A 27,646-nucleotide genomic window follows, 5' to 3' on the forward strand; every position below is an offset into this window, starting at 1 on the left:
TGCGGCGCAAATGTCAGAGACGCGCAGTGGTCTCCAGTGTCCTGGGGTGGGCGGGCGCTGTGCTTCTGCCCAAGGCCAAACTTGTCCGGCCCAGCGCTTGAAACCGTGGCGGCGCAGGAAAGTAAGATGGGGGAGGATGTGGGAAACGTCTGTCAGCTGCTCATATTTCTCTGGCCTGGACCGGGGGAGCCGCCTCTTGCTCAGCCTGCTGGAATACGGGACCTTTCCAGCGGCCCGACGGTCGGGGCGCACGACGGAGGCCGGGCCCTCACCGGGCGCCACACACAGTTGGCCGCTCCTGCACTCGAGGGCCAGCTCCAAGCCGCACGGCCCGGCGGCCCAGCCCAGCCCCCGCGCCCCTCCGAGCTCCGGGCGAAGCGCGGACAACGCGGCTCCGCCGCCGCCACTCCCCCCACATTCCAGAGGCCGCAGCGCCGTCTCCTTCCTCGCATTCCTGCCCCCACAAAGGAGTCCCTCCGCCCCCCGCACGGCCGCGGGGAGGAGGGGAGGCGGCCCGGCGCCGCCGAGCGCACATTCCTCCGCCGCGCGCGCCACCGAGCGTAGCGCCGCGGCCCCCGGACCGCGCGTGGCCGGCGGAGCGACCCCGGGCCCGCGCCGGCCCCGCCCCGCCCCGCGCCCAGGGGTCCCGGGGCGGGCTCCGGGCTTCGGGCGGACGATGCGGCGGCGCGGCCGGAGCGGCGGCGGGAAGCGGAGGCGGAGGTGACGCGCCGGGGCCGGCGGGCCGGGCCATGCAGCGCTCCCGGGCGGCCGCGGACGAGGCGGCTCTGCTCCTGGCCGGGCTGGCCCTGCGGGAGCTGGAGCCGGGCGGCGACTCTCCGGGCCGGGGTCGGCGGGGGCCGCGGCCCGGGCCGGCAGACGAGACGGCCCAGGCGTTGGGCCGCAGGGGGCAGGGCGGCGGCGGCCCCGAGGCCGGGGTGGACGGACTGAGCCGCGGGGAGCGAGGCCCGCGGCGCGCGGCGGCCCCAGAGCTCAGCGCGCAGCCGGCGGGCAGCCCACGGGCCAGCCTGGCTGGCTCCGACGGCGGCGGCGGCAGCGGCAGCGCCCGCTCCAGCGGCATCAGTCTCGGCTACGACCAGCGCCACGGCAGCCCGCGCTCGGGCCGCTCGGACCCGCGCGCGGGCCCCGGGCCGCCGTCGGTGGGCAGCGCCCGCTCCAGCGTGTCCAGCCTCGGCTCCCGCGGCTCGGCTGGCGCCTACCCGGACCTGCTCCTGCCCGGTGCCTGCCCCGCGCCGGCTCGCTCCCCGGAGCCCGCCGGGCCGGCCCCTTTCGCTCTGCCTTCGCTCCAGCTGCCCCCGGGCCGGGAGGGCGGCCCGAGCGCGGCGGAGCGGCGGCTGGAGGCGCTGACCCGAGAGCTGGAGCGGGCGCTGGAGGCGCGCACGGCGCGGGACTACTTCGGTGAGCGAGCTCGGCCGCGCCTCCCGCGCGCCTGGGCACCGGGCCTCCGCTCTCCTCGTCGGGGGTCGAGGACGGCCTCCGGGTAGGCGGCCGGCTCGGTAGAGGAGAGCGCGGGGTGGGCCGGGATGCGAAAAGCGCGTCTCCCTCCCGAGGGCCTGGGAGCCGGCGACGTTTGTTCCCGCAGACTGTGTGTGTGTGTGTGTGCGCGTGTGTGTATGTATGTGTGAACCACCAGTTCTGGGGCTTGTGTAGGACAGTGGCTTAGCGTGTACAGTGTGTGTGTGAACCACCAGGTCTGGGGCTTGTGCAGGACAGTGGCTTAGCCTCTGGGTCTCCGGGCCCGGAGTTCTGGCACTATTAGGGGATGCGTTGCTCCTGAGAGAAAAAGTCATGTTAATAGGCAGAATAAGCTATTTTCGAATAATTTCTTCTTAACCCTCGGTACTTGGCTTCAGCTCATCGTACTTGGTGCTTTGTGATCAGCCGAAGCTATTTTAGGGCCCCGCGGTCTCTGAACGGGGCAGAGAGGCACAGGGCAGGGAGGGAGGCGGCCGGCCAGATACCACCAGAGCCCACCTGACCTGAGGCTTTGATAATGGTAGCGGCTGGAGGTAGAGGCCGAGGGACGGGAAGTCCTCCCTGAGTGGGAGGGAACTGATCTGGTCACACTGGGCTAGGCTGTGTATATGGGATGTTTCCCAAGGGAATCCTACTTCACATCATTTGCAAAGATCATCAATCTCTGACAGCCTCCCTTGCCCAGACTGACCTTGGCCCTTTGATCCCATCCTTTGGACAACTCTTGGGACTCTTAGGCTTGAGGTTCTGAGAAGAGGCTTGGGGAGGGGCTTCCGTCCCTCCTTCACTGATAAGCAGGCACCTGGCTTTGGAGGGGGTGGTGGTTATCATGTCTGGGAATGAGGCCCCTCCTGGGGTTTGTCTTTAATGTATTCATTCCAGCTGGCAGCTCCGGACTGCCCTGAACTGGATCTTGAGAGAGAAGGAGGTTGTAGACGACTAGTCAGTAGGAGCATTCCAGCCAGAAGGAAGAATGTGGGCAGAAGGAAGCAAGTAAGGAAGTGGACGGTTCAATTAAGCTCCCAGGGTTTCAGCCCAAGAGGGGTCAGGTGGTCAAGGGAGTGTGTAGCCCACAGGGATGTTCTGCCTTTGGGAGGGGACCTGTTGATCTTTGAGCATCATGGTGCGAATTTGTGGTTGGGTAGGTCCCGTAGCTGCTGTCAGACGGCCTGGGAGCAGGGTGGTGACTTAGGAAGCTGTTGTCTGTCATACCAGGTAGGTGCTAGGAGCAGAAGCGAGTGCGTTCTGAAGAGAACAAGTTTCCAGCACTCTCTACCGGAGAAGCTACCCCTTTTCCTGTCCTCATTCACTGCAGGGCCTGGGCAGGGGTGTGTTATCTGGGCTTCTGAAGGTACTACTGAGCTTTTTAATTTCTTAATTATATCTTTTTTATTTTTAATTGGAGGATAATTGCTTTACAGTGTTGTGTTGGTTTTTGCCTTACAACAGTGTGAGTCAGCCATAGGTATACACGCCCCCTTCCTCCTGAACCTCCTTCCCACCCCCACACCTTTGCGTCCCTCTAGGTTGTCACAGAGCACCAGATTGAGCTCCCTGTGTTATGCGGCAGCTTCCCATTATCTATTTGTTCTACATGTAGTAATGTACATGTTTTGGTGCTACTCTCTCAATTTGTTCTACCCTCTCCTTCCCCGGCTGGGTCCATAGGTCTGTGCTCTGTGTCTGTGTCTCTATACCTGCCCTTCTAATAGGTTCATCAGTGCCGTTTTTCTAGATTCCATATATATGCGTTAATATATGATACTTGTTTTTCTCTTTTGACTTACTTCACTCTGTGTAACAGCCTCTAGGTCCATCTGCCTCACTGGAACTAGCTCAAATCCATTCCTTTTTATGACTGAGTAATATTCCATTGTATATATGTACCACAGTTCTCTATCCATTCATCTGTCGATGGACGTCTAGGTAGCTTCCAGGTCCTAGGTAGCTTCCAGGTCCAGTGCTGCAGTGAACATCACTCCTGAGTTTTTGTGTGAAACTGAGGTGGCCAGGCCTGGGCAGGTAGTGGGAGAAGTGAAGGGGCTAATGGATCGTCCTCTCTGAGGGGAACTGCTGTCACATGGGAGTGGGAGGTGACTGATGATATAGATATAGGTTTTTTTTTGCACCACATGGCATGGAGGAATCTTAATTCCCTGACCAAAGATTGAACACACACCCTCTGCATTGGAAGCACTGAGTCTTAACTACCAGACTGCTGGGGAAGTCCTGCTCTTCTGTGTTTTTTTTTGAGAGAAGTCAGATCTAGGTTACATTTTCCTGATTTTTAAAAATATGAGCAGCTATTTACTTGAACTGCTAGTATCTTACTGCCTTTATTCCACCTTTTAGAGCTATAAATGTAGTAGTTTCATACATGTCAACTTGTATGAAAATAATGTAACATTTTACAACAGGAAGTCTGCAGGTAGCATAGCTCAAGTGACCTCTGATAAACGTCACCCTCAATGTGTTTCTTCCTCTCTGTCCATCCCTTTTTCTTGGCCCTAGAACCCACTCACCTCTTGGCCCTTCTCTGTATTTCATGAGCATCTCTTCTGACCAGGTTCTGCTGTCATGAGTCAGCTAGCACCTTCAGGATTTGCCTGAGGGTAAATCCTGGGTTTACTCCACACCCTGGATCCGCCTCAGCTCAGCTGTCTTCAGTTCTGACTGCAGCCTGCATCTCACCAGGACCTCTGATTCCTCTAATCTCTGCTCTGTAGAACCCTGGCTCTGATCAGTGCTGCAACCCCCTTTTCAGTTGCTGTACCAGGCAACAGAGTCGTGGTCTTCAACCTCTTCAGGGTACCGCCTATCACCCTAAGCCTTGGTCAGCTCCCTCTTTTAGTCCCTGAACAGCCTGCCTCTGTCCTCAGTGTATTTTTATTAAAGTGGTGCAAGCTCATATTAATAAAAAAAAATCAAAACAGAACCAAAAAGCAAATAATAATAAGATTATAATTTCCCCTCTTGCCCATCCTTCTGTTCTGCTTTCCAGGGGCAGCTGACTTCTGTCCCTTTCACTGTATGTTTTGGTAACTTAGACAAAAACAAGGTCAGGTTTTCAGAGTTGATTGACAAGAATGAAGGTGTGAGGGTGGGTCATTTTCACTTTAGAAAGATAAGTCTGGCTGCAGTTTTGGAGGTGGATTATTGGGGGCCAGGATGGGATGCTATAAGGAGACTGTTGAAACAGCAAGTGGAATGAGAATTGATGATGCTGAATCAGACCAGTGGGAGCAAGGGGAGGGAATGAAGTCTATAGTAGGGAACACAGAAACTGGATTCAGAGTTGGAAGTGAGAAAGACAGGGTAGATCTGGATACTTCCCTAAACCTGGCTACACAAAAGTGCCGTTTCCTGACCAGGAACCCAGAACTCTGTTCTGGGCCTGCGATGGTCTGGGAGGTGGATCGGTGGCTCGGGAAAGGAATCTGGGCTGGGCAGAGTGCCAGGAGCCTGGCAGGAGTGAGCAGTTGGGAGCAGATGGGACTTCCCCGGGAAGACGGGGTAAAGCCACGTGTGGAGACCTGCAGACGTGGTGTGTTTGGCTTCCAAATTCTCAAAACATGAAAGTTGATGATTTATTTCTGCATGGAAAGTTTTCATATATAAATCCAGATTTCTAGCTTTTCTGGAAAAATCAGACTCTCTAGCAGGGCTGGCCCTGCCTTCCCACCTGGTAGCCGTCATTGGAGCCAATGGCTGTGACCTCCCCCGGCCATGGCTCTCTCCTCCATTCACCTGGGGCCTCATAGCTACTTTTACATTCCTGCCTGGTTTGAGAGCATCTGCACTGACTGGCCCTTTCCTGGGGAGACTTAAGCATGGGAGGTCCAGGATGGAGCAAGGGAATGCCCAGTAGAGTTGGGAAGAGAGAAGAACCAGAAAGCCAGGCAGGTGTAGGTCATATCCTGGGGACCTGAGAGGAGGGGAGGCCCCTGCTGGCAAGATCAGAAGAGGAAGTCCATAGAGCTCACCGTTAGGAAATGAGGGGGTGTGGACTGAGCTTGCTTTCTTGACTGAAGGGAGAGGGAGAACTTTCTAGTCGTAAATGCTGATGGAGGTTTCTTCATCTGAAAGAGGTGGGAGAGGCTCAACCATGCTAAATGTTAAGCAGAGAGATGTGATGAAAAGCAGGGGGGGAGGGGTGAGGGCAGTGTGTCCTGAAACTGCCAGAGGACTTAGGATCCAGGGGGCCCATCTTAGGCCCTTGATGGCCTGGGAGACCTTGGGTGAGTCTGAGAGAGAAGCTCTGGTGTCTGAGTTGGCCACCTTCCGTCCAGGTCTCCAGGTGGGCTGGCCAGAGAGTCCCTGAAGCTCATGCTGGCCTTCGCCCTGGCACTGCTGGTCACCCTTCTCTTTACCATCCCTCCCTTGCCTGCTTAGCAACCCACACTGGAGTGGTCCCCAAGTCCACCTAGTTTTCCCTGCAGAGCAGCTTTCCTCCAGTTTTTCCTTTAAACCTTTGCTCAGATATCACCTTATCACTAGGGCCTTGTCTGACACCCTCTTTAAACTTTAAAAATCACACACTCAGACATATTCCTGTTTGTTTTGGCCACACTGTGAGACATGTAGGATCTTAGTTCATCGACTGAGGATCAAACCTGTGCCCCCTGCATAAGAAGTGCAGTCTTAACCACTGGACAGTCAGGGAAGTCCCTAGATATATATATATTTTTTCTTTTAATGTGGACCATTTTCAAAGTCTTTATTAAATTTTTACAGTGTTGCTTCTGTGTTATTTTTTGTTTATGTTTACTTTTTTGGCGCAAAGCATGTGGGATCTTAGCTCCCCCACTAGGAATCGAATCCACACCCCCCCGCACTGGAAGGTGAAGTCCCAACCACTGGACCGCCAGGGAGGTGCCCCCAGACATACTCTTAATCAGCCTTCTTTTCCTCCAAAGCACTTTTTTCCACCTGAGATGTGACTTACCTGTTGTTGTCTGTCTCCCTCCACAGGCTCCTTGGGGGCGGGAATTTGGTGCCTCGCAGAATCTCTGGCACCTAAACTATGTGGGGCATCAGTATCCAGGTGTGGACTGAACAAGAGATTAAACTGACATTATCGTTCAGTGAGGGAGGTGTGGCTGGAAGGGTCAGGGCTCTGCCCTTTTTGTGTCTGTGTGCTCTTCATTCTTTTTGGTTCATAGACAGCAGAAAGGAATTTCCCCCAGTCTGATAGCAGGTCAAGATGAAGGGGCTTAGAACAACTTTCTAGTCGTAAATGTGTCCTTGTAATTTTGATGGCACAGACGGTGTCACTTAGCTGTGACTTGCCAGGTGCGCTGCTAAACTGTATGAATCTCAGACAACAGCAGCAAAGCCTAAGTAGTGGTACCCTTGTGTGTGTGTGTGTGTGTGTGTGTGTGTGTGTGTGTGTTGCTCAGCCATGTCTGACCCTATGTGACCCCATGGACTGTAGCCTGCTAGGTTCCTCTGTCCATGGAATTTTCCAGGCAAGAATGCTGGAGTGGGTAGCCATTCCCTTCTCCAGGGGATCTTCCAGACCCAGGGATTGATTGGGTCTCCTGGATTGCAGGCAGATTCTTTACCATCTGAGCCACCAGGGAAGCCCTAATGGTACCCTTACTATCCCCATGTTAGCCACTAGTAATGGAGCCATGGAGGACTCTGGAATTTTCCTTGCCCAAGATCATATGACTGGGCAGCACTGGGACTGGGAGTCAGATGCATAGCTGTTCAAGTCCACAGTTATGGTGCTAACCGCTGCTCTTTCCTGCCTCTTCTTCCATAGGCATTTGCATCAAGTGTGGGCTTGGCATCTATGGAGCAAGGCAGGCATGCCAGGCGATGGGGAGCCTGTATCATACTGATTGCTTCACCTGTAACTCCTGTGGTAGGTAACATCTCCGTTTCCATCCGTCTTGCACTGTGAACCCCCTTGTGCCTAAGCTCCAGGCAGATGGATCACCCAGCTCTGGCCCAGGCTGGAGTGTGGAGGAGGCTGAGTCATGATGCCTTTCCTTCTGGCTTGGTCTGTTTGAGGGCCCTAGGCTCCTGGGAGGGGGATATGTGGGGCCAGGGAAGAGCCTTTTGCTGGTCATAGGGAAAAGCTGCCCCTCTAACCCTTGTTTTTGTCTTTTTTTTTTAACTGTTTATTTTTTGCTGCTTCAGTTCTCAGTTGTAGCGTGTGGGGTCTTCGTTGTGGTGGGTGGGCTCTTTGCTGAGGTGCATGTGGTGCGTGCGCTTCTCTTTGTTGCGCCTTGTGGGCTCCAGAGCAGCAGGCTCAGAAGTTGCAGCACATGGGCTTAGTTGCCCCAAGGCATGTGGGATCTTAGTTCCCAGAGCAGGGATCGAACTTGAGTCCTCTGCATTGGAAGGCAGATTCTTAACCATTGGACCACCAGCAACGTCCTAAGATTTTTTTTTTTTTGATGTGGACAGTTTTTAAAGTCTTTATTGAATTTGTTACAATATTGCTTCTGTTTTATGTTTTGTTTTTTTTGGCCGCAATGCATGTGAGATCTTGGCTCCCAACCAGGGATCGAACCCACATCTCCTGTGGTGGAAGGGGAAGTCTTAACCACTGGACCACCGGGGAAGTCCCTGAGCCTTGGCTTTGGAACCTCTGTCCTGAGCAGTGTACTGATGTCTCCTGGCTGCCTGGGTGGGGCTTGTGGAGCCAGTGATGTGCCTTCTGCCTGCCTATATACGGGGCTAGTATTTTTTTCCCTAAAGTTTAATTTTTGTCCTGATTTTACACATGGTATAAAATATAAACATCATTTAACTTAAACAAAGTTATAAAAAGTAACTATAATCCAACCAACCTAATAAATCTACATTCTTGATGTTCTTATTGTTCTTTCATACTTTGCCCCTGAGCAGACACCTTTTATTTATTTACACAAAACATTTTAGTATTTTATATTATGAAAGTGTAATATGTGCCTAGTCTTAAGTCAAATAGTCCTGAGAAGCAATGTTTGCAATAGCAAAAAACCACTTATCTTCCTACCCCTGGTATCTTTCACTTGGTATTTTTTAGCAACTTCTTCTAGTAGAAACCTCCATGTTCTAACAGTGTACACTGCTGTTTCTTGATGTATCAGTTTTAGAAATGATTTACTTGGGTTTTTTAACCATGTTTTACTTGAGTTTGCTGTCGTCAATGAGGAATAGATTCTTTTTTTATAATTTTATATATTTCTTTAGTTTTGGCTGTGCTGGGTCTTTGTTGCTGCATGGGCTTATCTCCAGTTGAGCAAGCAGGGGCTGCTGTCTAGTTGCAGTGTGCAGACTTCTCATGGCGATGACTTCTCTTGTTGTGGAGCTTGAGCTCTAGGGCGTGTGGGCTTCAGTAGTAGCAACTCCCAGGCTCTAGGGCACAGGCTTAGTTGCTCTGTGGCATGTGGGATCTTTCTGGATCAGAGATCGAACCTGTGTCTCCTGCATTGGCAGGTGGATTCTTTACCACTGAGCCACCAGGGAAGCCCTCAGAATAGGGGGTGTTCTTATACTGACTGTTCCCCCTTCTCTCTTCCCATCTTCTCAGTATAGTCATCATACTGCTACTGCTACTGCTAAGTCACTTCAGTCGTGTCCGACTCTGTGCGACCCCATAGACGGCAGCCCACCAGGCTATCAATAAACCAGGTTTATATTACTGTATTATGTGACTTTATAAATATTATTTACTGCAGAGCTAAGAATTACACTGTGATTATATCTCCTTTGTTCTGTAGTCATTTACTTTTCCTGGAGTTTTTTCTTCTTTAAACTTTTTTTTCTCCTTGCATTGTCTTGGCTTTTATCTTCAGTTCTTTCCCCACCCACCCCAGATGTTCCATTGTAGCAGGCATTCTTTTGAGTTCCCCTCTTGGGAGTCCCTGGCCTCTCTGTAGTCTGAGCCAGCAGTCCTCTGAACCCCTGTGGAGTGTTCATTCTGTTCCTTCATGTTCCCACGTATACACTTTGGATTGAATCCACAGTCTCCATAAAGCTTTCAGCTGCAGGTAACAGGGAAACTGCTGAGGAGGCTTGAACTCTTAAGAGTATTTCTTTTTTAAAAAAAAAAAAACAAACAGGTTTTTTTTTTTATTTTTTATTAAGCAAAAATTTTAATTAACCAAGAGTTCATGTCTTATCATTTTTATCCATCATTGTGTTACTTTATAAATGGCTTGAGAATTATCCATTGTTTGGTATATTCTATGTGTCTCCTTCATTTGAGTAATCAAGATGTGTCTGCATCTGAAAATAAGCTTGTATGATTTTCTTTTTTTTACTTTACAGTATCTTAACTCAGTGAACTGGGAGCCCAGAGATAGGACTGGCTTTAGGCTGGGAAGGATCTAGAGGCTCAGGTCCTAAGAAAAGCTTGTCTGGGTTTTGCTCGTGCTTGGCTTTATCCTTAGGGCAACTTCTCTTATGAAATGTCTGAGGCAGCTTGAGACTTCATTGCCACACCACTGGTCTGAAGAAAGAGTGGGCATTTCTTCTGGTCATGTTTTTGGGGTAGAGACACTTCTTTTCCAGAGAACACCTAGCAACAATCTTCTTGCATGTCCCTGGCCAGATCGTCTCACACATGGATTCCTGAACCAATCCCTGTGGCTGGGGGGAGTGCTGTGATTTGACTTTACGTGCCTGAGTATGGGAACCAATATAAGGGAAGAAGAATTAGCTTTATACTAATCAGGCCCACCCGTGGATAAGGGGGGTGAGTTCAAGTTTCCCTTAAACACAGCAAGCTGCCTGAGGTAAGGCTGGGTACTGAAGACAACTTGGATAAGTAGGGAAGACTCGAAGCTCTGAAACCACCCAACGAGTGTCCAGCGTTTTGCTTTAGTTCTCTAAAAAAGGGCATGTGGGAGGTACATTTTCCAAATTCTGGTGTGTCTAAAATGCCTTTATTCTACCCTCACAATTAATAGTTGACCAAGAATAGGCTTCCAAACTGGAAATAATTTTCACTAAGCATTTTGTTCAGCGTGTTTTTTTGTTTTTGTTTTTCCTTTGGGCTGCACCACATGACATGTGGGATCTTAATTCCTCCACCAGGAGTGGAGTCCATGGCCCCCTGCGGTGGAAGTGTGGGGTCTTCACCGCTGGACCACCATGGAAGTCCCTCCCTAAGCATTTTGAAGTTGTAGATTTATCTTCCAGAAGCCATGGCTCCTAAATTTTGATGCCATTCTGAGTCTTATTTTTGTGTGTGTGATCTGTTTTTTCCTTTTGAGAGTCTCAGGAAGATGGTTGTCACTGCTCTGGCTCTAATAGCTTCTGGAAAGGGCCATGAACTGCACAGTTCCAGGGAGTGCCATTTACATAGATGCAACAGGAATGGTGCCCTTGGAATTGTGCAGTGCAGCAACTGAGCTTTGGATACTTTATTTATGTTTGGTGTAGGCTTTGTGCCATTGGTTGTGCTGGGCGCACACACAGAGTCCCATTAGACTGGAGACTTGCCCTTCAGTTCTGGGAATTTTTTCTTGTACTATTTATTTTATTTACTCCTTTTTTTCCCCTCTTGAATTAAATTCAGCAGTGTATGAATCAAGATAATATATTATGACCAAGTTGAGCTTATCTGAAGAATACTTGAGTATTGTTATACAGTATACAGTAGAAAACTCATTAATGTAACTCACCTCGTTAACAAATTAAAGAAAAACTTTATGATCGTCTCAATAGGAGTAGAGCAAGAGGTCAGTAAAATCTGACATTCACATTTTTAGAAATAATTTTTGTTTATTTATTTTTGGTTGTGCTGGGTTTCACTGCTGCGTGGTTGCTCTCGTTGCGGCAAGTGGGGGCTACTGTAGTTGCAGCGTGGGCTTCTCGTTGCGGAGGCTTCTCTTACTGTGGAGCACAGGCTCTAGGGCACGTGGGCTTCAGTAGTTGTGGCTCCTGGGCTCTAGAGCACAGGCTTAATAGTTGTGGTACACGGGCTTAATTGCTTCTTGGCGTGTGGGATCTTCCTGGATCAGGGACAGAACCCATGTCTCCTGCATTGGCAGGTGGATTCTTTACCACTGAGCCACCTGGGAATCCCTGACATTCAGTTTTTTTAAAAGTTTGTATATTTGTTTTATTTTGACTGTCTCAGGTTTCAGTTGCAGCAGCAGGATCTTTCGTTGGCAGTGCGTGGACTATGTAGTTGTGGTTCGAGGGCTTAGTTGCTCTATGGCATGTGAGATCTTAGTTCCCCTATCAGGGATTGAATCCACATCCCCTGCGTTGCAAGGCAGATTCTTAACCACTGGATCACCAGGGAAATTCCTGACATTCAGATTTTAGCAAGTTAGAAATAAAAAGGAACTTTCTCAACCTGGTGAGAGTTGGTTACTAAAAATCTATGCAAATATCATACTCGGTGGTGAAATATAAGAAAAATGGACCGTTAAAAGAGGAAAGGACAAAGCCTACAATCATATCTTCTGTTCAGCATTGTACTGAAAGTCCTAGTCATTGCACTAAGATGAGAAAAATAAATATACCATATTCATGTAAATATTTATGAATATATCCATATTCATGTACTCTTGAACATGGGTATATTCAATGCCAGTTTTTAAAAATTGATCTACAATGCACTGTAATTCCACTTAAGCAGGTTTTCATGAATTTGCCAGGCTAATTCTATAATTTAAATACAAGAGCAAAAGGCTAAGAATAGTCAAGATGATCTTGACAGAGAGTAAGTTGGGCAGGCTTCTACTACCAGGTGTCAATATGTACTGTACAGTTGTATTAGTAATTTCCTGTGGCATTGGCGCAAGGATAGACAAGTAGGCCACTGGGACAGAGTGCAGGCTTTAGAAACAGACCCGTGTCTGTGTGAGAACTTAACTGATGATAGAGATGGCATTGCAGATGGTTCTGGGAAAAGTGGTTATCCATATAAAATAATGAAATGAAACCCAAGTGGATCAAATACCAAAATGTGTAAAGAAAAACATGATAATTTTAGAAATAAATATAGACAATTACCTCTATCAATATTTTGGTTAAGAAAGTGTTTTTTTTTTTCCCCCACTTACAAAAATCACCAAACTTAAGAAGAAGGGATTGACAAATTTGGCTACATTAGAGTTAAAAAACTGGATTTGTTAAAAAAAGACCGACTGTGAAACATGTGGGAAAACAAACCATATACTGCCACAATCATGACTTCCAAGGATCATTTTCCAGAGTATTTAAAATATTTGACATATCAATTAGGAAAAAAGTACAGATAATTTAAAGTGTTCTTTTTATAGTTTGATGGGTATAGGTATGAGTTTTATTTGTCTGGGATTCATTTTGACTCCTGAATCTGAAAACTGTCAATATGAGAACAGTGTTAGCTGTTTTCAAAAATTTCCTTCTTTCCCATTGTTTCTATTATTTACTTATAAAATTCAAATTAGAAATATTAGTCTTTGTCATTCTGTTCTACTTTTCTCTTAGCCACTCCTTCATATTATCCATGTCTCCTCTCCCTTTGCTGCGTTGTTTCATTTCTTCAGATCTGTCTTCCAGAATCCGGAGTCTAGATCAGTGAACTTTCTTGTCAGCTGTGTGTAGCTTTAGTATGTGTGGGTGGTTACCACAGGATACAAACCCATTTATAATCCCACGGGCAGTATATGAGAATTCCAGTTTTTCCTTATTCCTGCAAACACTTGGCATTGTCTTTTTAGCCATTCTGGTAGAGGTAGAGTGATATCTCTCTCTTTTTTAATTAATTTTTTACTTGGAGGATGATTGCTTTTCAAAGTTGTGTTGGTTTCTGCCATACTGGAGTGATACGTTGATGTGATTTTACTTTGAATTTCTCTGATGAATACTGATGACTCATATACTCTTTCATGTATTTGTCAGTCATTTGAATGCCTTTCTGTGTAAAGTACCTGTTGAGTCTTTGACCCATTTTATAAACAATTAATTAATTAATTTCTGGCCGTACTGGGTTTTCACTGCTGCGTGGGCTTTCTCTAGTTGCGGCAAGTGCAGGCTACTTGTCACTGTGCTGCGTGGCTTCTCATTGCAGTGGCTTCTCTTGTTGCGGAGCACAGGCTCTAGGACACGTGGGTTCAGCAGCTGTGGCTCTGGGGCTATAGAGCACAGGCTCAGTAGCTGCGGTGCCCAGGCTTAATTGCTCCATGCTGTGTTGGATTTTCCTGGACCAGGGGTCAAACCCCTGTCTCCTGCATTGGGAAGTGAATTCTTTACCACTCAGCAACCAAGGAAGCCCCTTTTTGCCCATTTTTAAATTGGGTTGTTTGACTTTTTCTTAATGATTTCTAGGAGTTCTTTATGCATCTTGGATAAAAGTTTTTTGTTGGTTATATGTGTTGTAAATTCTTTTCCTCACCTATTCTTGCTTCATTATTTTTTTCCTTTTTGGCTGCACCTCTCTGCTTTTGGGATCTTAGTACCCCACCAGGGATTGAACTTGGGCCCTAGGTAGTGAAAGTGCAATTTTAAACACTGGACCACCAGAGTTTTCTAGTTTGTGATTGTGGAAGTCTGTCTGTAGGAATTCATTGAGGTGTGTGTTGAAGGTGCATTCTCCTAGGGAATTTTTTTTTCCCACTTAACCAACAGGACAAATTTTATGAGGGAATAATTCCCCAATAAAGTTGATACAGTTCTAAATTATAAGATGTTTTCCAGAAAACTTAAGGAATGTTTGAAAATGTATGAGCAGGGGCAAATATGTATTTTCTGAGAATTTTTATTACTTATGGATTTGTATTCATATAACGTATTGCAGTACCATCATTATTCTTTTGATGCACAAATCGTCTCAAATTTGGCCAGAGAAGTCCCTTCCCACTGGCTCCTATGTCCTTTTGACATGTACCCACTTTGTTCTTTGAACACTTCTTTACTTTGGCACAAGATATACTCGGTTTATCTTTGTTTTCATTTTTAATTGAGTACAATTTACATATTGCTTAGCAAACAGATCTTAAGTATATAGTTCAAAGATTTTGCATAAGTATGTTCATTTATACAACTTACACCCCTAACAAAGATACAGGAAAAAAACCCGCAAGAAACTTCCGTCTTCCCTTTTCTCCAGTTGATCTCCATATGATTCCCCCATCACATCCTTTCAAGCAGTGTTCTAATTTCTACCACCATACATTAGTTTTGTCTGTTCTAGAACTTCATTTAAATGCAGTTAATAGGTACTATTTTCTTTCTTTTTTTACAGTGGTCCCCCCCCTATTTTTGCTGAGCATTTTTGTTTTAAATCCGTGTTGTTATGTGTATGAGGAGTCCCCTCCTTTGTGTCACTAAGATTCTGTTGTATGAATATATACCACACTTTGGTTTTCCATTTAACTGTTGGTAGATACTAGGTTGTGCTATGAACATTCTAGTACAGGTCATTTGTGGACAAATGTTTTCATTTCTCTTGGGTAAATTCCAGGGAATGGAATTTCTGGGTCGTAGGCTAAGTGTATGTTTCATTTCATAAGAGACTGCCAAACTATTTTCCAAAGGGGCTGTATCATTTTAAACTCCTACTCGAAATGTAAGAGAGTTGGGTCATTCTACATATTAGCCAACAGCTGGTACTTTAGTCTGTTTAATTTTAGCCGTTCTAATGGGTGTGAAGTGGTAGCTCACTGTGGTTTTAATATATATTTCCCTAAGAACTAATGAGGTTTAAGCATCTTTTTTTCCTGTTTCTTGGCCATTTTTTCCTTCTTTTGTGAAGTCTATTCAAGTCTTTTGCCCTGTTTTTTTTTTTTTAATAATTTTTAATTTTCTTTTTACTCCCTTTTTATTTTGTTTTTAAAATTTTGGCCTTGCCGTGTACCATATAGGATCTTAGTTCCCCACCCAGGGATTGAATCTGCAACCCCTTCACTAGAAGCTTGGCGTTGCAACCACTGGGCTGCCAGGGAAGTCCCTCTTTGGCTCAGTTTTTAAATTGGGAGTTGTCTTTTATTGTTTAGTTTAGTTCTAGGAATATGTATGGTAAAATTTCTTTTTAGATGTTTTGTGAATATTTTCTTCAGGGTTTTTTTGTTTGTTTGTTTTATGGTTATTATTTTTGTGACTTAAATTTTTCTGTCTCCCTTTAAGTCATGAAGATAGTCTCCTTTGTTTTTTTCTAGAAGTTTTAGGTCTCTCATTTTTATGTTTAGGTTGATGACTGTTTCATCTTCTGTGTGGTATGAGGTAAGGAATTGAGTCTTTTTTTTTTTTTTTCCATATGACTGTCTGGTTGTTTCAGCACCATGTGCTGGAAAGACTTTTGCTTTCCCACTTGCATGTTTCTTGAAATATTTATGGGTCTGTTTTTGGACTCCATTCTGTTCCACTGATCTTTTTGTCTCTCCTTACCAGAATATTACACTGTCTTGACTTCCGTAAATCTTAAAATAATGTTAGTCTTCTTGTTCTGTTGATCTTTTTCAAGATTATTTTGGCTATTCTAGGTTCTCTGTATTTCTATATAAATTAAGACATTGGAAATCAGTTTACACAAAAGAAAGAGTGCTGGGAACTTGATTGGGTGGCACTGAATGTGCAGATCGATTGGGACAGAATCAGTATGAGAACATTTGAAGCATGAAGATGGTTGTCAGGAACTGTGCAGGGTCTGAGAATTTTCCCCATGTGCAAGCTGACAAGTTAGCCTGCCAGTGTTTCATGGGTGCTGGCTGGACACGACCCTCCTGGGGCAGACACTCACGGTACTGCAGGCAGTGTGAGCGTCACGTTTGCATTGCTTCTGTGTGCTCTCCTTAGTCCCACAGTGGTGAAGTGGATACCAGGTGTGCGCTGCATGTGCAGTGGGTCTGTATGTCATGGCTGAGGAACCCTGAGCTTAGGGATCCCCAGGATTTTATAATGGGCTGCCAGCAAACCTGTCAGATTCTTCTCCCAGAGAAGCCCATTATCTTTAACAGATTGAACAGCAAACAGACTTGCCCTCTGCTTCAGAGGGAGATGCTGTCTCTGTCTTCTAAGCAGTTTGCTCCACAGATATCCTTGGAAAGATAATCCAGAATGAAAGCTGCCAGCCCTGTGTTTGAAAGATGTGTTAAGAATGGAATTGGTCCAATGGAGAACTGTCTTCCAACAGTGGTATATCTATTTATTAGCTCTTTTACAGTTTTTTCCAGCAAGCTTTGGTTTTTCTGAGTCAAATCAGACACATCTTTCATTAAACTTACTCCTTAGTATTTTATGGTTTTTCTTCAGATGCTATTATAAATGTATTTTTAAAATTGTACGTTTATTTTCCAATTACTTGCTGCTAGATTATAAAAATATTTTTGGTTTCCATATACTGACCACCTTTACCACAATTTTGCTAAAAATACTGATTAGTTTTAGTACGTTTTTTTTGTATATTTCTTATGATTTTCTATATAACAAAATTGTCATCTGTGTTTAAAGACTTTTTTTTTTAAGCAATAATTTTCAGTTCACTAGATGAAACAGACTTGCAACATCATCAGCAGGAATGCAAAATAAGCCATCTATAGCAAATGATAAGGATAATGGGCAAAAAGGAAAAAGAATCCGTTGGAAAAGAAGCTTCTCTTGAAATAAAAAATCAAACCATTATTATAAAGGAATTTACCTAGAACTGCTATGTTTCCCCCATCCCATTTGCTGGAAGTCAACAAGAGCATCTAGCACTTTATGTCCCTGTCAGAAAAGGCAGACCAGAGCATCCTAATGCAAAAACAGACAAAAAAGAAAATCCCTAACCCCTCCCCTACACCACAGAACTGTAACTCCAGAGTTCAGATTCAAAAAGGAGAGTTCACTATCTAGCACTTTTAGTATACTGTTGAATCCTAAGGGTAAAAGTGGAAAAAAAATTAACTCTTAATGTCTGATGTTAGCTGTGGGGCTTTCCTGGATGTGCTTCATCAGGGGGAGGAAGTTCCCTCTTGTTCCTGGTTAGGGGTTGTCATCTCCTGACTAATGGGAATGCCTCTCATAGCTGCTGGCAGGTCTGCTGGGGCTGTAGTTTGGATTTGACAAGTGTGCCTTTTTCTTTTAAAGTTTTTTTTTTTTTTTTCAATTTATTTAAACTAAAAAAATACCACATCACTCATTTTTCTCATCCCTAACCCCCTGCATCTTGGAACAGCCAAACTTTTCTCTGTATCTATGTTCTTGTGTGTGTGTGTGTTTGTTTTAAAGATTCCCTGTATAAGAGAGGTCATAGTGTGTTTGTGTTTCTTTGTCTGACTTAATCTCACTTAGTATATAATACCTTCCAGGTGCACCCGTGTTGTTGCAAATGACAAGATTTCATTTTCATTCTTTGTCATGGCTGAATAATGATATTCCATTGTGTGTGTGTGACAATTTCTTTATCCATTGCATCCATCAGTGGATACTTAGATTGTGTTCATATCTTACTTATTATAAATAATGCTGTAGTGAACATAGAGATGCAGATAGCTTTTTGAATTAGTTTTCATTTTCTTTAGATAAATTCCCAGAAGGGGAATTGCTGGATCATATGTTAGTTCTATTTTTAATTTTTTGAGGAACCTCCATATTGTTTTCCACAGTGGTTGTACCAATTTACATTATATTCCCACCAACAGTGTATAAGAGTTCCCTTTTTTCTACATATTAACCAACACTTATTATTTCTTGTCTTATTGATAATAGCTATTCTAACGGACGTGAGGTCCTTTGTTGTAAATTGATCGACTATATATATGTGTGTTTATTTCTGGGCTTGCTATTCTGATTCATTGATCACTGTCTGTTTTTATGCCAATAGCATACTTTTTAATTACTACAGCTTTGTAATACACTTTGAAATCAGGGAGCATGATACTTCTAGCTCTGTTCTTTTTTCTCAAGGTTGCTTTGGCTATTTGGGATCTTTCGTGTTTCCATATAAGTTTTAGGATTATTTGTTCTATTTCTGTGGAAAATACCATTGGAATTTTGACAGGGATTGTATTGAATTGATAGATTGCTTTGGGTAGTATGGACATTTTAATAATACTGATCTTGCAATCCATGAGCATAGAATATCTTTCCATTTGTTTGTGTCTTCTTCAGTTTCTTTTATTAATATCTTACAGTTTTCAGTATACAGGTCTTTTACCTCCTTGGTTAAATTTATTCCTAGATATTTTGTTCTTTTTGATACAATTATAAGTGGACTGTTTTCTTATTTTCTCTTCCTGATAGTTCATTGTTAGTTAAAGCAACACAAACAACACATTGTTATGTATTGATTTTGTATTCTGCAACTTTACTGAATTCATTTATTCTAACAGTTTTTGATGGAGTCTTTAGGATTTTCTGTATGTTTCATCTGCAGGTAGTGATAGTCTTACTTTGTCCTTTCCAATTTGGATGCCTTTTCTTTTTTTTTTTGCCTAATTGCCCGGGCTAGGACTTCCAATAATGTGTTGAATTAAAGTGGTAAAAGTGGACATCCTTGTCTTGTTTTTGATCCTAGAGAAAAACTTTTTACTTTTCACCATTGTATATGACATTAACGTGGGATTCTTATATATGTCCTTTATTATGTTGAGGTATGTTCTCTCTGTACCCATTTTATTGGGAGTTCTTGTTATGAAAGGATATTAAATTCCATCAGATGCTTTTTCTGTATCTATTGAGATGATCACAGGATTTTTATCCTTTATTTTGTTAATATGATATATCACACTGATTTGTGAATGTTGAACTATCCTGGCATCCTTGCAATAAAGGATACCTTTTTTTTTTATATATATTAGGCTCCTTTACCTGGTGAGAGTTGTAGTTCTAATGTTTTTAGATTAAGAAATTCATTCTGCGAAGTCTGCTCTGAATTCAACTGAACTTAAAGCAGATGTTTTTTAAAATTATCAGAACTTCAATTTACATTTGATAAACAGGTCTTCATATATTTGTATGACAACTTCTTATGACAGTTTTGTCAACAACATATTCTTAATTAAAAACTATTAATTAGTGTAATGATAATAACATAACATTAGAGGGAAATTTAAAAATCTGTCTGAAGTCCATTTCTCATCTATTGGAGGAGGGTGCTAAGAAATGGCAGCAGAGGCATCATCCCTGGTTCCAATGGTCCAGGGACCCCCTTCTCTACCCTCATCCTTGCAGGGAGACGACTTCGTGGGAAGGCATTCTACAACGTGGGTGAGAAAGTGTACTGCCAGGAGGACTTCCTGGTGAGTGAAAGCTGTGCCCTGGCTGGTGCTGTGGGTGGGAGCAGGGGCGGGGACCCTCCTGAGTCTCATGGAGACCCGAGGCCAGGAAGCAGATGCTGGCTGGGCAGTGAGTGCCCCTTTGTCATATAACATCCTGGATCCTGTGTCCCCCTCCCAGTACTCCGGGTTCCAGCAAACGGCTGACAAGTGTAGCGTGTGTGGACACCTCATCATGGAGATGGTGAGAACCTCCCCCAGGCTCCTGGAGCCCCTCTGACATGCGTGGAGTCTGAGGACCCCACCCTTTCACCTGTTGGAGACCTGCCAGGGGCTCAGAGCCATCGTGTCTTCTGGGGGCTGTGCTGAGCCTTCCACCTGCACTGACCCTTCAGTGCCTCCTGCCCCCAGATTCTGCAGGCCCTTGGGAAGTCCTACCACCCAGGCTGCTTCCGATGCTCGGTATGCAACGAGTGCCTGGATGGGGTGCCCTTCACTGTGGATGTGGAGAACAACATCTACTGTGTCAGAGATTATCACACGTGAGTAGCTGGCACTGTGGAGCAGTGTGACTCCCGTGGTTCCTCTGCCCGCCCTGGGAGCATTTTTCCAGCCTGCCTGTCTGTGTTCTCCATTCTTGGCCTGTTCACTTCCTGCCTCCACTGTGTGCTCAGTGGTTGAGGTGAGGCACGGATCTCTGCCTGGAGCCATCTGTCTCGGTTCTCTCCTCCCCTTGCCTTTGCCTACAGCCCCTTCCTCCTAGGGGTGGGAACTCTCAGATGCCCCACCTCGTGTCTGTCTGCTCCAATGACCAGGCCAGGACTTTTCTGCCTGGAATGGGAACTTGGGGTCTCCGCAGAGTCTTTTCCTGCTTGTCTGGTACCCATGTGACTAGGCAATCCATTCTTCCTTGCTGTGGCTCCAGGCTCTGCTCTCAGACCTCTGGTCCTGTGCTGCTGCCTTGTATGGGGGTGGTGCTAGGCATTGGTTCCTGGTACTTGGTGTGGAGCCAGGCTTTGCAGGGTCTCAGCTAGGAGAGACCCAAACGTGGACATTAGGGGGCAAATACTCAGGAAGCATGAGGGAGAGGCCAGGGGAGAAGCCATCTGGAGGAGGTGATGGGGTGGAGGTGAATTGGGGAGCCACAGAAAAGGCCAGTGCTGAGAAAGCATGGCAGAGAATGCTCCTACCTCACTCTGTCCACAAAAGGAGAGGGGGCCTGTTATTTGGCCACATCATGGGCTACTATGGGTGGACCTGTCCTCGTTCCCTTGACCTCCAGTCATTCAGCTAGTCACTTCTGGTTTCCTTTATCTCTCCAGGGTTTTTGCACCAAAATGTGCCTCCTGTGCCCGTCCTATCCTCCCTGCACAGGTAGGAACCACTCACCTGGAGAAGATCAGGTGCCTGGCCCTGCTGGTCCTGCCTGGATGGGCCCCAGGTCTTGGGCCACGGTGGGAGGGACAAGCAGGTGCTCCTGCCCCATTGCCCTCTGGGCAGAAGGATGTGTACAGGACGGGGACCACCCAGGGCACACAGGGTGCACGTGTTCCTGCATGAGTTAGAGGGACATGGTGGCCCCTGCTTCTCAGCTGCCCCCCCTGCCCCCTCAACTCCATTGCCCATCCATGTCAGGAGTGTCCCCCAAGTTCGTGAGCTCACAGCTGAGATGGTGGGTGGAGCAGATGAAGAGAAGGGTGCAGTCTGTGCAGGAAACAACCTTTCGGGGGTGCAGCTCTCGGCACTGGGTTTTCCTCACACGCTGGCTCTGTCCCAGCCTACTGTGTCTGGGGAAGCAGGACTGGTCTTTGCTGACTCCAAAGAACTGATGCCCATGTGGTGGCTCTCATCAGCAAGCGTGCATGCTGTCAGCTGCAGGTGTGGGAGGAGGCCTCCAGCACACGCACATCCATCTGTGTGCACCAACCGATGCCTGTTCCGGCCCCATGGAAGCACCCGTGTCAGTGCTCACACGGGTGTGAATGCACAGCCCCCATGACAGGAGCACGTGTAGGTATGTGCCCACCACACAGTTCGCTTCATACCCTGTTTCTTCTTCCAGGGCTGCGAGACAACCATCCGTGTGGTGTCCATGGACAGAGATTACCACGTGGAGTGCTACCACTGTGAGGTGAGCCCGGGCCCCCCAGAGGGCTGGTGGCTGGGGCAGCCCCCCTCCTACATAGACCTCATCCTCCCTAGGTGTTCTGCAGGCCTACCTCTTTTTAATATTTCTTTGGCTGCACTGGGTCTTAGTTGCAGCAATGTCTAGTTTCCTGAACAGGGATCAGGTCCCCTGCATTGGGATCACAGAGTCTTAGCCACTGGACCACCAGGGAAATCCCCTACTTCCTCTTTTATGGTTCTACCCCATGATGCCTGCTGCTGCTGCTAAGTCGCTTCAGTCGTGTCTGACTCTGTGCGACCCCATAGACGGCAGCCCACCAAGCTCCCCCGTCCCTGGGATTGTCCAGGCAAGAACGCTGGAGTGGGTTGCCATTTCCTTCTCCAATGCATGAAAGTGAAAAGTGAAAGTGAAGTCGCTCAGTCATGTCCAGCGACCCCATATGCCTGTCCTCCCCTTAGTGAGCTCTCTCCCTCCGCACCGCTCTCCCCCCGACCCCTACCCCATCCCCCCGCCCAGGATATAGTCTCTCTCAGCCCATTTCTCAGTCAATCAATCAAATTATTTCCTCAGGATGTACAGTGTCAGGGTGTTGTGGATGTAGAGAATAAAGACAGTCTGGAATGGCACCCCACTCCAGTACTCTTGCCTGGAGACTCCCATGGACAGCGGAGCCTGGTAGGCTGCAGTCCATGGCTTCGCTCAGAGTCGGACACAGACTTAGCAGCAGCAGCAGCAGCAGCAGCAGTACCCTCCAGAGAGACAAGTACTCAGGCAGTATTTAACAGGGTCATCACTGCTATCAAGGGGAGTTTTCAGAGCACCTAGGATGCCTTGGAAAATCAAGGAAGACTTTCTTGGGGAGGTGACACTCAAGCTAAGATTTGAAAGACAAATCAGAGCTAGCCAAGGAGGCAAGGAGAAGGGCATTTCCAGGGAATGGAAGCAGAATTGCTAAGGTGTGAAGGTGTGTTGTTTTGTGTCACTGGAGAAGTTGGCAGGATGATGAAAGGTCACTTGACCTGAGGAGCCTGCAGTTATCCTGAGGACAGTAGAGAAGGATCGAAAAGGGATGACATGATGGCATTGGGATTTAGAAAGGGCACTTACCTTGCCATGCAGAGAATGAATGGAGAAGGAGGGGGAAGGGGCTGGGGTTCCCTGAGGACACTGGTGGAGTGAAGGTTGTGACCCTGGGTTCTGGGAAGTAGATGGAGTGTTGGTTAGATAGTACAAGAGACTGGATTTGGTCAGTGACTGGATGTGGGAATTTGGGGGTTGGAAGGTGAGAGTGAGGACCCCAGGAGAATGAGTGAAGGTGAGAAGAGGAAGGCATAAGATGTTCTCGCTTTTGGTAGCTAGAGACATCTGAATGGAGATATCCAGGAAGCAGGTGGATGTGCTGGAGTGTGAAGACTCTGGTACTGGGGTAGGAGTTTGGGAGTCATTGGCATATATAGCTCTTTCCTCTCTGATACTCTGTCCTGTGGTTTCTAGTTGCATTTACCTCCCCAAATTCTCAATTAAAGGAGGCCAATAGGCTCTCTTTGAGTATGCTGGAAAATCTTTCCAAGTAGTGTAGTAACTTGGGGCAGTTGTGGGGCTACTTTATTAGTTTCCCTTCCATGACTGGCCTGCCTTGTTTGGTGTTCTGAGTCTGAGAATCATTGTTTCATATTTTTTTGCCCAGCCTTTTTCATTGTTAAAGGCAGAATGGGAATTCCGGTCCTTGCTACTGTCAGGGCCGGAAGCAAGAGTCCCATCAGTCCCATCATGGTCAGGTACATGGCTACTGAAGCCAGGGGAATAAGTGGTCTTCCAGGGAGAACTGTAGAGGAAGGAGTTGGGGCTCAGGATAGCCCCTCAGGAGCTCAGGAGCTCCTAACATTCCAGGGATGCATACAGCCACACAGGAGGCCTAGAATGAGTGACCTGATCTGACCAGAGAGGTAGGAGGAAAACCAAGAGTTGGGTTTCAGAGTCCCAGGGAAGAGCAGGTGTGTCCGTGAGAAATCTTCTGTAGGAATCTAGGGTCCATTTGGAACCAGGTTGTGTTGGTGGGGCCAAGTGGCCCAAAGGAAATAGGAATCCTGATGGGAGGATCAAGGAAGGTGGACTGGGGGCAGGCACGGCCTGCAGAGGGCCCCCGATCCTCTAGCAACAGTAGGAGGGCATCCTGCTCTTCTGTCTGGGGACTTGCCAGGTCCCCTTGGGATCGCTAAGGACAGTCCTTAGGGGAAGCTTGATACTGAGAGTCCAGGAGCAGGTTAACCTGTGGGCAGATCACAGCCAATGCCTCACGGCTGGGAGATGTGGTGCTGCTGTCCCTCTGCGGAGACCCCTGGATGGGAACTGGGGTCTGCAGGCCCCCCTCTCGTCCCGTCTCTCTGGTGTGTGGTGGTTAGTAGCAGGCCCCGTCAGGGGGCTGTGGCCAGGCAGGCCATGGAGGACATCTGGGATCTGAGCTGTTTGGGACATGAGGCTCCATGGCAGCAGTCCAGCTTTGTAATCTGTTAGGGGTGGGCCAGGTATTAGTCTCAGGGCCTTTGGGTAACAAGTGTCAAACCTGCCAGGTTGGAGTTCAGCCCTGAGTGCAGTGAGTGTGACCAAAGGGGCCTCCTTGGGGTAGGGGACAAAAGGAAGGAAAAAGTTGTTCACCTGGTGCCTCACTGTAGCTCACAGCACAATATCTTCCATGTCTGACCTTTACATTTCCTGTCTGTTATTTATTTAAACACCAATCACGTAGCTTGTTAAACAGAGAAAATTAGCCCATAATATATCCTGCAGTGGTAAAATGGTAAGATAAAGGACATAAAACAAAACTCCTTGTTTACTTGATGTTTTCAGTTCTGTTCCATTATCTCTTAAGGCCACTCAAGTCAGCCATTTGACCTTCCCTGTTTCCCAAGGTCACCAGTGATCCCCATGTGGGGATCCAGGAGACGATTCTCAGCTGTCACTGCCCTAAGCTTGGAGTAACTGTCCTAGACTCTCCTCTCCTAGTCGCCCTCTTCACTGTGCCCTTAGAACAGGGCTGTTTTTGGTTTGCCTCTTCTATTTTCCCCTGAAATCTGGGCTCTGGTTCTCTTCTTTCCTGTCTTAAAGTTGGAGCTTCCACAGCTCAGCTGTTCTCTTTCCTAGTTATCTGCACTCCCTGTGAGAAACTCCCGTGGCTTTGTAAGAACTGTCACATTTTTATGCTGACGCCCGCATTTACTGTCCAGTCCTGACTCCCAGACTCTAGGCTACTGTCCAACTACCTCCCTCCTGACTCGCTCCTTTGGATGTGTAGAAGTTCTCCAAGTCGGGGTGTCCTAACACTGGGCTCCTGACCGCCTCTCTCCCAAAAGAGTAAAGGCCAAAGTCCTCTGGAGGGTGGGCAGGGTCCTACAGATCGCAGATGGACCTCTCGTTTGCTTACCCTGGAGCCGGGGCTGTGTTCTTCCCTAGGACTGCGGGCTGCAGCTCAGCGGGGAGGATGGACGCCGCTGCTACCCCCTGGAAGGCCACCTGCTGTGTCGCCGATGCCACCTGCGGCGCCTCCGGCCTGGGCCACTTCCCTCACCTGCTGTGCATGTCACGGAGCTCTGAGCCGGGGCTGAGAGCCCGACCCTGGGGTCGTGTTTGTGCTTGCACGAGCCTGCGGTTTTGCGTGCGTGCCCGTGCGTAGTTTTGCGTTGAAGCGCGCATGTTTTTCTGCGCAGGCGCGTGTTTTCTGCGTTCGCGCGTGTTTTTTTGCGTAGGCGCATTTTTGCGTGTGCGCTGGCGACACGCGACCCAGGTCAGTGCCAGAGCTTTGTGTCAGGGTGGGCGCAGCGGCGGGCTCCCACCCTACCCCGATCCCCACCAGCCACCGAGCTGCTGTCCGAGGGGCCGGCCCCGCGGCGAAGCTATTAATATTTATTCACCGTCTGTGCCTCCTCAAGCCGCTTTTTTTCTTCCGGGCCCTGCCTGCTTCCCGCCCTTCCCCCCACCAGCGGCTTTCCCTTTCGGGACCCCCTGTGCCCGGTAGCCTCGTGGCGGGGGAGGCTCCCAGACCGGCTCTGGGTCGCGTAGCTGAAGATTGCCATTACCACGTGCAGGGGTGCCGGATACACGGCCGCCGTCCTCCGACTGGCCTTGGGGCAGGAGTCAGGTTCCCTGAAGCGAAGGGGTCTGGGATCCCCTTCTAGAGCGCCCCAGGGCTGGGTGTGGCTTGGCAGGCGGGGGTTTGGGGAAGGGCACGTGTATTTGTCTCTTAAGCGCCTTGCCTGCTGGTTGGGTGGGAAGGGTTCGTTGTTTGGGTGGGGTCACTGGAGGGGGTGAGGAATGACCCCCCCTCAGGGAATGGGGCCTGCGAAGGACCCCTGCCTTTGGCCTTTGGCCACTGCGGGTTTTGGTCACCCGGATTCCGATGGGTGTTTTCAGCCGTCATCTCGCCCTGGGCTCCTTCCCAAACCGTCCCATCCTCAGCCTCGCGAAAAGAACGCCTTCTCACTCAGAATTCCAGTCACAGGTCTCGGTCAAGAGAGACCGCCAGGGGGCGCCCTGCCCACTTGTTGCAGGAAAGCACTGTGTATTAGGCTCCACGACAAAAAGCATATGAGTTGACTTAAATTAAGTTTTTCTTTCGAGAATATTTTCATTTTCTTTAAAAGAATATAGTTTTCTTTTAAAACCTTGGTCCACGGTTGTTATTTCTTAGGAGAATCACAAGCTCAAAAATGTCAATTTGTGTAGCATACAGCTAGTGTTCAAGTGGTAAAAGCATTGTAGTTTGACTATGTTTTTGTATAAATTCCTCTGAAATCTCAGGCTTTTGACTAGCGTGGGGTTTTGTTTGTGTCAGTGTCTTGAAAGCGGTGACCTAATGAAATGTGGTATGTGGAAATGTAGATTTTTCTTTTTCCCTCTGAAAGACACATCAGCATTGGGAAGCCTGGACTTATCATTCATTCCTAGTGTTGGATTTGCACTGGTAGGTGGCCCGGGCAGGCCCCTGCGGCTGAGACCCCACTAATCAGGATAACCATCACAGTGATTTTCATGGACTACTTTAAGTCCACTTGTTCCTATGAGAACTGAACCACCTCCTCTTGACTACTGTTCTTATCCATGTGTGAGATGTGGGATCTCTCTTGTAGGCTGATTCATCTGGGGGAGCCCGGCTGTAGGAAGTGAAGGTTGTCAGGAGTGCCCATGGGGATAGGTAGGAGGGGAAGTGGCAGCCGTCAGCGTCCAGCTAGTGTGAAAACTGGAGCCGGGAGGCCCCCTAGTGGGCAGAGGGCGCAAGTACATGGTGAGTTACACAGAGGTTGTCCTGAGATGGGGAAAGCGTGTGTCTTCCTGAGGAAGGGGCTTCAGAAGGATCAAAGTGGCTTCTTGGAGGAGCTGATCCCAGTGGGGCAGGTGAGAGTAAATTCCTGGGACGGGTGGCTGTTTCTGGTTTTCTCTTCCTTCTGAGCTGGGCTGCTTTGCTTTGTAGCCCATTATTGCAAAGCTTTTTTCTGACTGCTTCCAGTGTCAAAGCTGCTTTGCCCTGGGTTTCTCCTTATTGCAAATGCAGCTTGTATCTTCTCTCTTCCTTTGTGTCTGCTGTGGAGGTGACCCCCACCATTGCTTTCCTCACCTGCTCTATCCTGGTTACTATGCTCTACCACACAGATGAACCAAGTCATCACAGCATGGAGCCCTCTTCGAGTTCATGTGCCAGACTTTATCAAAAGTCAGAGCCAAGGGAATGCATCTCTGGCTGCTTTTTCTCTTTGGGCTCCAAATACAGAAGCCCTGTATTGGCTTTTCCCATGGCTGGTGACTGCCACCATCCCTCTAGCCCCAGAGCCTTTGCACATGCAGGTCACTCTGCCTGGACCCACTCCCTGCCCATAACTTTAATTCCTGATCAGAACCT

The 27,646-nt window shown here is 47.6% G+C and overlaps 1 protein-coding gene across 2 annotated transcripts; it reads left to right on the forward strand.

Moving 5' to 3' along the window:
- Positions 1-726: 726 nt before the first annotated feature.
- WTIP (WT1 interacting protein) lies at positions 727-26,549 on the forward strand. 2 transcript variants are annotated; one of them, XM_070770927.1, is made up of 8 exons: positions 727-1,416; positions 7,262-7,363; positions 19,585-19,652; positions 19,810-19,872; positions 20,040-20,170; positions 20,951-21,002; positions 21,691-21,759; positions 25,207-26,549. In XM_070770927.1, the coding sequence occupies exons 1-8, from the start codon at positions 750-752 to the stop codon at positions 25,345-25,347; spliced, it is 1,293 nt and encodes a 430-aa protein (XP_070627028.1). In that variant the 5' UTR covers positions 727-749; the 3' UTR covers positions 25,348-26,549. The 2 variants fall into 2 exon arrangements, with proteins under 2 accessions (XP_070627028.1, XP_070627027.1); XM_070770926.1 differs by lacking the exon at positions 20,951-21,002.
- The last annotated feature ends 1,097 nt before the right edge of the window (positions 26,550-27,646 follow it).

The sequence above is a fragment of the Bos indicus genome, chromosome 18, assembly GCF_029378745.1.
Source record: "Bos indicus isolate NIAB-ARS_2022 breed Sahiwal x Tharparkar chromosome 18, NIAB-ARS_B.indTharparkar_mat_pri_1.0, whole genome shotgun sequence".
Lineage (NCBI taxonomy): Eukaryota > Metazoa > Chordata > Mammalia > Artiodactyla > Bovidae > Bos > Bos indicus.

Bases quoted from the DNA above. Each gene is read 5' to 3' on its own strand.
- WTIP (XM_070770926.1), top strand. From the start codon at position 750: ATGCAGCGCTCCCGGGCGGCCGCGGACGAGGCGGCTCTGCTCCTGGCC. The intron at 1,417-7,261 runs GTGAGCGAGCTC...CTTCTTCCATAG, and splicing joins CACGGCGCGGGACTACTTCG to GCATTTGCATCAAGTGTGGG. The intron at 19,873-20,039 runs GTGAGAACCTCC...TCCTGCCCCCAG, and splicing joins GACACCTCATCATGGAGATG to ATTCTGCAGGCCCTTGGGAA.